The following is a 13,058-nucleotide window of genomic DNA, read 5'->3' as shown; positions in this document are numbered from 1 at the left end:
TCTCTCTTCCCTTTTCTCCCTTCGCTCACTCCCTCCCCCTCTCTCTATCAACCACCCCCCTTTTCTCTCCCACTCTTTTCTTTCCTCTCCCCTTCGTTTCCCTCTCTCCCCCTTCTTCCTCCCTCCCTCTCTCCCAGGCGGCGCTGGCTGAGACCTCCCTGCCTCTGCTGGGGAACCCTGGTCTGATGAACAGCAGTTCGTCTGGCTTGATGGGAGGCAGTCCTCATGGCCTAATGGGCGGGAGCCCCCCTGGTATGCTGGGCGGTAGCCCCCATGGATTGATGGGTGGTAGCCCACATGGATTCATGGGCGGGAGCCCCCATGGGTTGATGGGTGGCAGCCCCCCAGGAATGATGGGTAGCAGCCCCCCCAGCCTGCTCCAGTCCGACTTGAACGGATCGCTGGATCACCTGGACACCAACGGCCACAGCAGCCCTGGAGGATACTCCCCACAGGCACACATGTACGTAGCACTCAGTGGCTTCTCGTTGGTGGGGATGCAAGCGTACACACACACACACACACACACACACACACACACCTACCTCAGTGTGTTCACTGTAACACAGAGAGAGAGAGTTGGTGACAGACCTCCCCCTCTGTTCCATGTATCAGATGATACAGTGGCAACAGTGGATCCCCACACTCCCCATAGCTGTCTTTTGTTAGCATCGTAGTTTGTTAAAAGTCTTTACTAGATTATAACATAGTGGGAGGTTTTTGGGGACTCATTTGATTTTAGTACTAAATTAACGGAGTATTTTGGCGGCTCAAAGAAGTCTTCATTTCAACGACACATTATGCCACACCTGAGGTGAGCTTTACATACATGGCTGTCAGTTGTAACAGTTATAACCTATAAAAAGACGATGATCACACATTCGGTTTGAATTACTCCAATGTCTGCATTGTAGGGGTTTAGAAGTCATATTTTATTCAAGACCGTCCATATTAATATTTAGCAGCTAACTGTATCATTAATTACTTAAAAATCTTTGCCTTCTCTATCTTTTTTAATGGAGCCCAGAGAGAGAAAGAGGGCCATTAAAAATGTATGTCATGTGGATTTCAGGAATGTGTATGTTACAAATGTGCTCTCCCTCTAACCAGTGATGTCACACGTGTCACTGTAGTCCATGTTTACCTAGCCAAAGATAGGAAATGGAACACCAAGGGCGTTGTATGTGAAGCTACTACTTCCTCGATCTCCCACACACTTCCAGCCCCCCCCCCCTATTTGAAATCGATGATGCAAGCCCAGCCACAGTAGCTAACTTGCTAGCCATCTCTGGAGTAGCACCGGGAATTAAGCCAGTTCCGTATCGAAGAAGGGGACTGACTGTTCTGAGAGGAACTGGCCTAACCCATACATTAATTTGTTTGGATGTGTTTATTCCTTTCGGAAATGGGCCAGATTGGGGGGGGGGGGGGGTTAAGTGGGGCATATCTGCAGTGCCAGACAGAATCCCTGTGTATCCACTCCCCCAGGCTGTTTAACTTTTAATAACGGACAGAACAGGAGACTCTCTCTCTCCGACGGCCTCGCCTCAGTGTGAGGGGGTGCTGTGGAGGCTGCCTCCACGACCGCTCTCCGCCTTTACACGGCCGCAACATCCTCAAAATGGAAGAAATGTGTTTTTATGAGTGGGTTCTCTGGGATGCACTTAATAATGAAGGGAGAGTAACACTAACTAAAGAGTACACGGCGTACCAGCCGGTCCTCAGGAGAGAGCAGGGAAACTTCAGAAACCAAGTGAATCGAACAATTAGACAAACCTTTTTCCCCACTTCTGGAGGTTAATGCTATCAGCCAAACAGCGACTCAGATAGCTCCAGGCATGTTACCATTTATGTGTGTGTGTGTCCCCTCAAGGGTATGCTTAAGAGGAAGAAAGGACTAAAAAAGACAGGAACTAGATGTGCTAGCTAGAATTACAGTACAGTTGGATGCTGCTTAAGGACTTCAGTAAAAACAGTTTCACTTAGAATAAAAGAGATTTAGATTTTCAAAAATGTACGCATATTGACCACAGTATCACATTGTAAAATTAGTGAAAACATTTACCCACAATCCTTTGTTTTTTTTATGCTGCATTGTTATGTAAGGCCATTAAGTTGTTGTATGTACTTTATATCACTCCACACTCCTTGATAACCGTAAATGATCCATGTTCAGATGCTATCATGTGTGTCACTCTGTCCTCTGATCGTCCCCCGCCCCTCGTTAACATACGACACATAGCTAATGATGTTATTTGCATCCCTGCCATGCCTCATGCAGAGCGTGATTACCAGTGATCATAATCTGCCAGTGATGGTGATGAGTCTCTGTCCAAGATGCACTTATGAACCACACACACACACAACACACACACATGAACTTCACGCACACACACATAGCTGGTATTTATCAGACACAGAGCCTAGGCATTTAGTCCAGACTTCATAATGCCAGCTAGCCATTAACGAATAAATGACTCATCCAATGGTTCTCTAATACAGTGTAAAGCCACAACGAGGACTAATCATTTTTCTCCTTTCTTTTTTTTCATTCTCCAACCACACAAGCATGTTAGTGGTTTATAATGAATACAAATGAAAGCTATGAGCTATGCCTGTGATGATGAGGAGAAAGGATTGTGCTGCTGGGTGTCTAATGGCTGTATCACATCCGGCCGTGATTGGGAGTCCCATAGCGCGGCGCACAATTGGCCCAGCGTCGTCCGGGCTTGGCCAGGGTAGGCCGTCATTGTAAATAAGAATTTGTTCTTAATTGACTTGCCTAGTTAAATAAAGTTTACATTTAAAAATATATATATATATTTAAAAAATGGCTGTGCTACTGAACACCATCTGGTCCTGCCTCATTTGTCTCCCGTTAAGATTAATATCGTCAATGTAGCATGTTTGTTGTAACATGTTAAATACAAATGATTTATTACAAAGCTTGAGGGAGATCACCAAGGATTTCAATATACTTCAGAAAGTATTCACACCCCTTGACTTTTTCCACATTTTGTTGTGTTACCAGGAGGGATTAAAATGGATTTCATTGTCATTTCTTGTCAACGATCTACACAAAATACTCTGTAATGTCAAAGTGGAAGAAGATTTTGCCTGTGCTTAGTTCTATTCCGTTTCTTTTTATCCTAAAACACTCCCTAGTCCTTGCAGATGACAAACATACCCATAACATGATGCAGCCACCACCATGCTTGAATATGAAGAGCGGTACTCAGTGATGTGTTGTGTTGGATTTACCCCAAACATAACGCTTTGTATTCAGGACATAAAGTTAATTCCTTTGCCACATTTTTTTTCAGTTTTACTTTAGTGCCTTATTGCAAACAGGATGCATGTTTTGGAATATTGTTATTCTGTACAGGCTTTCTTACTTTTCTCTCAGTCATTTAGGTTAGTATTATGGAGTAATTAAAACGTTGTTGATCCATCCTCAGTTTTCTCATGCCACAGGCATTAAACTCTGTAACTGTTTTAAAGTCACCATTGGCCTCATGGTGAAATCCCTGAGCGGTTTCGTTCAACTAAGTTAGGAAGGACGCCTGTATCTTTGTAATGACTGGGTGTATTGTTACACCATCCAAAGTTTAATTAATAAATTCACCATGTTCAAAGGGACATTCAATGTCTGCTTTTTTTTATACCCATCTACCAATAGGTGGCCTTCTTTACGAGGCATTGGAAAACCTCCCTGGTCTTTGTGGTTGAATCTGTGTTTGAAATTCACTGCTCGACTGAGGGACCTTGCAGACAATTGTATATGTGGGGTACAAAGATGAACTAGTCATTCAAAAAGCATGTTAAACACTATTATTGCACACAGAGTGAGTCCATGCAACTTATTGTGTGACTTGTTAAACACATTTTTACTCCTGAACTTATTTTGGCTTTTACCATAAGAAAGGTGTTGACTCAAGACATTTCAGCTTTTTATTTATTATATTATTATTTTTTAAATTCTAAAAACATTATTCCACTTTGAAATGATGGGGTGTTGTATGTAGGCCAATTTTAAATTCAGGCTGTAACACAACAAAATGTGGAAAAAGTTAAGGGGTGTGAATACTTTCTGATGGCACTGTATTTGTTTTTTTTTGTTTTTGTAAAAACATGAATTGGGAGAGATATCAAATACTTCATATCAAAACATACGTCTATTGATTAGAGTGGTAGCTCTGAATATGAATATTGTTCATTGTTTTTTATTTACGACAACAAATTAAATTCAATAAATGTGTTACCAGATAACTAGAAAGAGTGTATAGAAATGAATCCTAGATAATCGTTTCATCCCCCTCTTCTCACCTGGAGGGGAGAGTTCTGTTTATTCTGGTTTCTCCTCTTGAGTGTGTGGGTTGAGAAGGAAACAGAAATATTCATCACACCGCCTAGCATCCTGGAAAGGCAAAGCATCTCCTTCTAGCTACCACATCTGAATATGAATTTATTTTGCTATAAATATTAAAGTAATCTGTACCTTTTAAAATTATTTTCAAATTCAAAGTTCCTCCTGCCATTGATGAAGGCAACCCAGGAGATGGCTGCCAGACACATTCTAATACTTGATAAGGATTTTTCTTGCTCTCTCTCTCTCTCTCTCTCTCTCTCTCTCTCTGTCTCCTCTCTCTCTCTCTCTCTCTCTCTCGCTCTCTCTCTCACTCACTCTCACTCACTCTCTCCCCCCTCTTAGTCCACAGGGATTCCCTGATGCATCTGACGTGTCAAAAATAATTAGGTTTTGTCAGATTTATCATCGCGCCACAAACCCTTTCCCTGAGTAGGGCCCCGGATCATGTTAAGCCTTGTTTGTGTGTGACAGCGTTATTATTCTTGTTAGTAGCCCAGCACTTCCGCCCATCCTCTCTCTGTTGTACTGGAGGATGAAACGTCCCCACTTCCCCACTCGGTCCGGCGTTTCAGTGTTTTCACACTGCCTTTATTGACAGTGGCTAAAGATATTCATTCATTTAGAGTTAAAAACATGTATCATGTATGTCCGACTGAATTGCCGGGCTGAAGCTGATTAATGGCGGAGACTAGCTGCAGGTTTTTCCCTCTGGAGGAGCGACACGCACGCCCCTGCATATTAACGACGCATTGCACTTTCTATTAACCAGATTTTAAAAAAGCTTGACTCCCCTTGCTCCAGGGGACTAGAGGGGATGATACATTCTCCATTATTTAGTATGCAGTGTGTTTTATATATATATATTTTAAGTCAACCAGGTGTCATCAGTAAACTCTTGATGGCCAACCATGTCTGGGTATAAGCCATTTTCAAATTGTTGTCATAAAAATGTTGATGCAATTGCTTAAAGTGGAAGTGATGTTTCATGTTGAACTATCGTTTCACAAATACTATGGTTGTAGTTACACGCTGTTCAGCAACGTAATGCCAGCTTTGATATGTTTATGATAATTCAGGCTGATTTCAATTATTGCATTCAAAATGTTTTATGTTTTCTCTGAAAAAGACATACTGTAGGTTTATTATGTGGAATATCTTTGGGGGACCCGGGTACGATCCCGGGCTGTATCACAACCGGCCGCGATCGAGAGTCCCATAGGTCCGGGCGCAATTAACCCAGCGTCGTCCGGGTTAGGGGAGGGTTAGGCCGTCATTGTAAATAAGAATTTGTTCTTACCTGTCTTGCCTAGTTAAATAAAGGTTAAATAAAATACAAATAAATATTGAAGATACATTCTGTAGAAGAGGGAGGCTTATTTGAGTGATTTATTAGTCGTTTTTTTCTGGTTCCTTCCCCTGTTAATTGTGCTGAAGGGCTTCTCCCTCACAATCTTTCTAATTACCTTTAACAAATAGCAGCATGATAAAATATGTGACCAGGGTGAAGAGTTGATACCCTAGAGCCTTGTACGCAAACAACTCAGATATTCATAAGAGGATCTCTTTGACTTCACTGCCACTGTAGACCCCTGTCTGCAGCTCACTGATGACCAACCACCGGACAGGCAGAGAGACAGGTTTAGTTCATAGCTGTGTGCTCAAAACACCTTGGTAGTGCATGGGTGAAATCCAGGCTTGTGGCACTCATTTTCATTTGAACCCAGCCTAACTTCTCACTTCAATCATAGTTTTTGTGTTTAATTGTACGGGAGTTCACACATTCACCACTGTATAGCAGTGGCTTCTACCTGGGTGGACTATGGGACTAAGGCACGTTGGTGGAACTGTATCAATTTCCTACTCGGTTATCATATGTCTTTATGTATAAAATTATTTCCAACATATTTCATAAATTCCTTTCCAGGCCAGCGATCCACGTCAAGGAGGAGCCGTTGAACATGGACGACGATGACTGTCCGATGTCACTGGTGACGACAGCCAACCACAGCCCAGAGCTAGACGACGACCGGGAGCTGGAGGAGGGCAACCTATCAGATGACCTGGAGTGACTACTGGAGTCCCTCCCACTACTACAGGCCCCTCCCTCCACCTCCGTCACACTGTCCTCCTACCTGTTTCCTCACAGGCTGTCCTCCTAGAACCTGCTAGAACCAGAACCACTCCTCACCCAGAACCAAACAGAACCAACAGAACAGACCACAGCTGACTCTCCTCCCTCCCGACCCGCGGACTGGAGTATTTATTGAGCATGCATCCGGAAGACGAGGCCCAAAGGAACTCTTTGTTGCAGCCCTATGGGATCCCTGACTGAACATGACAGGCATGAGATGTCTGGTTTTTAAAACGACATTCAGACCTGTTTCATTAAGATGGCTTGGCCACTACATACACACAGACACACACAGAGGCTCATGGACGGAAAACGACAAAAACACGAGTCTGGGAACCCGTTCTGTAGAAAGCTAACGGCCTCATATACTGCCAAAAAAAAAGATGTTTAATTTTGTGAATATCAAAAAACCCTCACAGTAGTTGTTGATGTTAGAAACAATTGCTGGTTCAATTCAAACGTTGTTGCTCTGTCCATCATTTGCACAGGAGTAGTATCAGAAATTAGTGTCACTGCCTGTATGTTGCAAAAATTCAAAAAAACGGTTGTTGTTTTTCTTCTTTTTTGCGTTCTACTCTTTGTATTCTGATTTCTGGCACCACCAACTGTAAATGCCATTTCCTATTTCCCAACAGTAACAGAAGCACGGTATCAAGACTGTTGCAGCTGTCAAAAAAGTAGGCTTCCAGTCTGAACCTGTTTGTGATGAAAAGTAATTAACGTGACATTAAGTTTGAAAAACGTACCTGTTTGTGTAAGCACCAACCAATACGGGGGAAAAAAATGCATTTCTGCATATTCTTCTGCTGTTCTCTTTTACCTCCTTGTTCTAAAGCTTTGTCTACCTGCAAACAGTCACAGGCAACAGCTAGAAACCAAAGCCAACACTATCAATGGCCAATAGCTTAGACAGAAGCCACCAGACTCTTTGGTCAGCCTTCTGTGACTTTAACTAGTATAAAGAGAAGCTTTCCGCAAACTACCTTCTAAATAACCTCTGGGATCGTTTCATTTAGCCCTGTACAAAGATGATTCAAGAAAAAAAAATACAAGATTTTGATGTGTAATTTGATAACTTGTAGTGTCCACTTGGAGTTTAGGGCGAGAGAGGAGAGGAGATGTGACATGTAACTACAGGCGATGTGATAGGGACTGGTAGAAAGCAGCTCTACTGTAAAAGTGGATCATGACCAAAATGAACATTTGTGTGTTCAATGGAAGTGCAGAAAATTGTGTTGTTGTGAAAGATTGTTTTTGATTTTTGATTTCTTTGTTTTTGTCTTTCCGTCACCCATCATGTCATAGTTTTCTCTAATCTAGTGAATATGTCATGTTTAGTGGGACTGTCAAATATGTCATGTCTTATTTCCACGCGGTTTGTTTAGAGCCGCGTTTAAAACCGAAACTGAAAACATAGTAACCAAACATTTAAAATATCTAGTAAAGCCAAATAAGTCATAATTTCAAGTTGATATGAAATGATGTGGCTTGGTTATCACATAAAAGCAAATAATACAGCCATTGTAGAAGAGGGATATCAAAGGTGAAAAGAAACCTTTTCTAGGTGATATTTGCTTTATTCTATAGTTTAAATACTTCATTGTCTAATCCATAGCTTCTTAACTATATAGATACAGTCAGTGTGGTAGCACAGGAGAAGCTATATTTAACTGCACTGCATTCTGTATAGGGTAGGCAACTTGTATATCACATTTGGGATTCTAGTGGCAAGAACAGAAGTTAGTGATTGTCAAAAAATATATTTCATTTCTCTCAGCTAAATGTCATCTAGAAAAGTGGATGCTGTTGCTTTAATGGTCATTTCCGTTTTCAGTCAAACCAAAGTTACACAAAATTCTGCCTCTGGTTATGGGATAGACACTCTAGAAATGACACACACAAACCCTTTCAAAGGCACACACACACGCACACACAAACACACACACACACACGCACAGTCCTGTGTGATTGGTCTGCCAGCTTTCCTGGTCCTTGTTATGGTAACCTTCAGATGCAGAAAAACAGATACTGTCAAATAACTGACTGAGTTGTATTGTATTTTAACTATCAGTGTGTGTCTGCTTTGTGCGTATGTATGGAAACATACTGTGCATATATGTTGTTTTCAAGTGTTGTGCCAAGCCCAAAAAGTTGGCTTCTAGAGCTTAGCGCACTACTACGTACATAACCAAACACACATGCATAACCCAAACACACGTTACACACACAGTCATGCCAGTTCCACTTCAAGAGGGTGCTGGGCCCAGGAACAAAGCTTCTCCCTTATGTACTTTGACGGAGTCAGCAAAAAATGACTTGAAGACGACGTTCATAATAATCTTATCACACCAAATATAAAGGACACGGCGTCTTTCAACAACACAAAAAGGATTCTCCCACTTAACCCCAAAAACGAAGGCTTTCTATAAAAAAAAAAAGGTTCTACCTCTGCACAACCAATTCTGAACAATTAAATGGCAGATTGCACGTCGAGTTATTAGAGAGCCACAAGAGCTGTTACACTTTACTCAATGGACACGGCTCGACGGACAGTTTACATTCCCGACGTCAGACACGGAAGAAGATTAGTATTGTCATAGGTTGTCCTCAAACATTTGTAGAATGATAATGTAAAAAATACCTTTAAAAGGAATATTGTGTTTTAAAATGCATGTCTAAAATAATTTGGTGGACTGGAAAACAATCATTAACAAATCGAAAATACTGTAAGACATACAAATGATCAGGAGGATGACCTAAATGTAAGTACAATGCATAAGAATGCGTACCTCAACTATACTGTTTGGGAAGGAAAAAACTGTCAGCCACAGAATGCATATTACCTGTAGATTTTGCATGGGTTTTGTAAAAATAAAAATGTCTGAAATAGTTGCTTGCACATAATACCAGAAAGATCCCAGAACTGCAATCTGCTCCTCCACTAGATTTTAGGATTGTCTGGATTTTCTGGGATGATTTTGTCTGTATTTTGATAACTGTGCATACTATGTAAAAATGTTGGTGGACCCATAAAATTTACCAGACTTTTTTTCTAAGCGAAGAAAAAAAAAAAAAATCGGTGTTTCTTTTCTGAATTTCATGATTTTTTTTTTTTTTACTGTTCTCTCATTGCTCGCTAAGAATAGCAAACCTGCTTCTTCTGCATCTGCTTTGCGTAGCTGTAAGGCTTAACCTAAATGTGTGTATTTATTGCTTGTACCTCTGTGCATACTTTATGAAGCATTATGTCTGGCAGTTGAGTCATGTATACTTTCTACTACTATCATTCTCTAATAATTGGGAATATGATCCCCCTATGTATACAGTAAATTGGGACTGTAGCAAACACATATGTTTATGTAATTAGTGAATACCTTTTATGTTTTTTTTGTTGTATTCCTTTATGATCGAGGTGAACTCATTTTTGATACCTTCATTACCGTGTACTGTGTCCATGCGTTAAAGATTCTCTGACACTAGAAGGTCAAGGTTGAGAATTGTAACAGTCGTTATTATTTTCTGTATTCATGGCTTTTCACTGCTGACTAAAATAAAGGACCAAAACTAGGATTTGAAAAGCAACTGTCTACCTCCAACTTCAGGGAGTTCCTACTTTTTTTGTACACATATACATTTTATATTCTACAAAGGCGCAACCATGAAAGATCGAGCTGGCATTACGCTTTTAACGTTTCAGGACTGTGCTACTTCTGAGAATGACAAAGGGGAGAAAAAAAAACAATTCCATTTTAATGTGTGTGTTACAAGGCTTTGTTCCAGATTCTAGCACCGAGAGTCTTGTTTAGAGGACTGGGACATGTGGATCCATAGACAGAGCCCTCTGGAGCCAACCCCCTGGACCAGTAATGGCTCAGGGGCCACGTGTTCAAGCCACCCTTTGATCAAGTACAACCATGGCCCAGTACACTATTAGGCCTGTAGTTACTGGAGAGTTTATCATAAGCCTTGACTGGGGGTAGTTGATCCAGGGAATAGCATACGGTAGGGATCAACAGAGACTCAGAAGAGAAAGAGCATATAACATGCTTTTTATAAATGGCTGTTTATGGTTATATTCCAATGTTGCTGTTCCATCTCATTTTTCAAACCAATTCTCGATGGAGATGTGTTGACTGATGCTATAGAATAAAGAACAGTATGGATGACAAACAGTGAATGGCTCAACTCATCCCAGCTAGGTTACACCTTGTCGGTCATGGAGCGCTCTTACTGACACGCTCATTGAGATTCACACTGAGTCCACCATGACCAATATGTCCCCATTAGCTCCTCTGTATTCTAAGGGCTCGTTCGCGTTCCAAAGAGTGGCCAGGGACATTCTATCTGGGATGCTTTGAATCATGTCCGCTGGTCATTTAATGACAACTCCAACCCCGTATGTTATTTTCTCTATGTGATGTCCCATGAGAAGTCAATTGGAGAACACACACACAGTCCCCCCCCCCCCCCCCCATGACAGCCTGAGCCGCAACCATGCCTGCTGTTATCTCCCTCAACGGCGTTCCAGAGCATTACCTCGCGAGGCACACTCGTCTCCCGTGCTATTTATGCACTTGGAAGTGTCTGTGAATTCAAGTGAGGAGTTGCAACAAGGACGGGGCCTGTGTACTACACAACATCAGAGAGAGCTCCCGCATTAAAGTGTAAGGCAACGTTACAGGCCCCTCTTTCAAAGGCCATGAAATAATAATGTGTTGTGGTTAGAGAGGTATCTGTGAGTCACACTGGCTGCTTTTCATAAAGTGGAGTTATTTACAGTGCGATGAATAAAAGAAAGGGGTAGTGGTGCAAACCTTTTCCACATGAACGCTGGGAAGAGAAGTCCCTTTTTATATCCAGAGGAAAAGGAGAGAATTCTCTCTTAAATAGGTCAGAGTTCATTTCTAAACTCCTTTAGAAGGAGCGGTGCACTGGGTGAATGTAGCAACACCTTTATAGTCACACACTGGAGGTGTACCTGTTATAGAACTACAGTACATTTTTGACTCAGAAATGCACATAAAAGCTGATGTAGCCTATATGGAGATTGTTTTATTCTCAGTGCTTTTATTGGTTAATATTGATCGTCTTTTAAAAAATAGATTAGAACGGTTAACATTGTTATTGAATTCAAAAGTTACTTGATCCTTTTAGTGCTTGTAGGATACTGACTTCATCCTTCAAGTGATTGTGTGTCATTTGAGCTTCGGTATTAGGCCTAGCAAATGAACTCCATCCAGCTACATTTAATTTAATTTCTAACACTGACCAATTAGGTCAATTTAGGCCGTCTCCTCCTGGGACGTTGCAGTAAATATCTCCAGTCACACGTTTATTGATTGAGCGTCCGTCCGAGGACTCGTCTCCCTCTCCTCCTCTCCTCCTCTCCTCCTCCTGGTCTGACAGTGTGTGTCAGCTCTCCAGAATACCCTCACCCCCAGGCTGCAAAATTGCCTGCTAAATAGTCAGAGGCAATGGCGACGCTAATTGAGATCATCATTATTATAATTGCGGGCCCTGAAAAGCGCGTCTTAAATAATTTGCATTGCTCTCGAGTTGATATTGGACTCAGTGCAAAAATAATTGCATAGCTCCGAGGCACGTTTGGGTTCGGCACTCGTTTTTCTAGCGGTGCCAGTTTTATGCCATGACTCCATGTTCCGTAACGGACGCGGTCACGCCACTCACATGTTTGTCCTATCAGCAGCACAGAGCCAGACGGAGCTCTGCACTGTTTCAGTTATATTAGGCTGACAAATGCTTTTCTTAATGAAGTCTATACAAATGATACAATGTCTTGCCATGATGCAGTATTATGTGATAACAATATAAAATGGTATCAGTTTAGTTGAGACTGATAAGATACACTTTAAAAATAACAGTTTTCACCCCTTCTTGTTTCACTGTTTATGACAATTCAATTAACTGTTTTCAATTTGATCCTATTTGCTCGTAATGTTATACAGTTATATATGTTGCCTCTGTGGGGCCAAAAACTATGTGGCCCATAGACATTCACAAATCATGACATCAGTGGGTCCTGGGGTAAAGGTACATTTTACTTCCTGTGGATATAATGGGCTGTAAATGAAGTAATGCATGCTGGAAAAATGCATATTTCTCCCACTGAAACAAGGGATTAACCGAACAAAGTGGTGAGAAACTGCTGATATTCATGAATTCTTGCCTGTGGCATATCCAGCACCTACCACACACACACACGCACACACACACACACACACACGAACACGCACACACACGCACACACACACACACACACACACACACACACACACACACACACACACACACACACACACACACACACACACACACACACACATGCTCAAAGCACAAATAGTGAGACTCCATAATGACAGTAATGCATATTATATGGTAACATGATATCGTTCAGTAATTGTTTTACAAGCTGGTTATTCAGACAACAACAACACATTGAGGCAGTGGGTAAATCTCAGACTGTAAAATGAGAGACATCAAACATGAATGAATGAGAATCAGATGAACTAAATCCGCTTATCAACAACATCCAATCCC

At 41.6% G+C, this 13,058-nt stretch overlaps 1 protein-coding gene across 8 annotated transcripts in view; it reads left to right on the top strand.

The window, feature by feature from the left end:
• The window catches only part of LOC115133194 (forkhead box protein P2-like), a 116,545-nt gene extending 106,475 nt beyond the window's left edge, over positions 1-10,070 (top strand). For all 8 annotated transcript variants that reach the window (XM_065021738.1, XM_065021736.1, XM_065021737.1 and 5 more), the window contains 2 exons: positions 138-463; positions 6,294-10,070. In XM_065021738.1, the coding sequence (XP_064877810.1) occupies positions 138-463; positions 6,294-6,438 (471 nt within the window). In that variant the 3' untranslated portion in view covers positions 6,439-10,070. The remainder of the gene's footprint in view (positions 1-137; positions 464-6,293) is intronic.
• The last annotated feature ends 2,988 nt before the right edge of the window (positions 10,071-13,058 follow it).

Source organism: Oncorhynchus nerka, linkage group LG8 (assembly GCF_034236695.1).
Source record: "Oncorhynchus nerka isolate Pitt River linkage group LG8, Oner_Uvic_2.0, whole genome shotgun sequence".
NCBI lineage: Eukaryota > Metazoa > Chordata > Actinopteri > Salmoniformes > Salmonidae > Oncorhynchus > Oncorhynchus nerka.
Note: the sequence above shows the minus strand (reverse complement) of the source record. Positions and strands in the feature narration are given on the sequence as shown.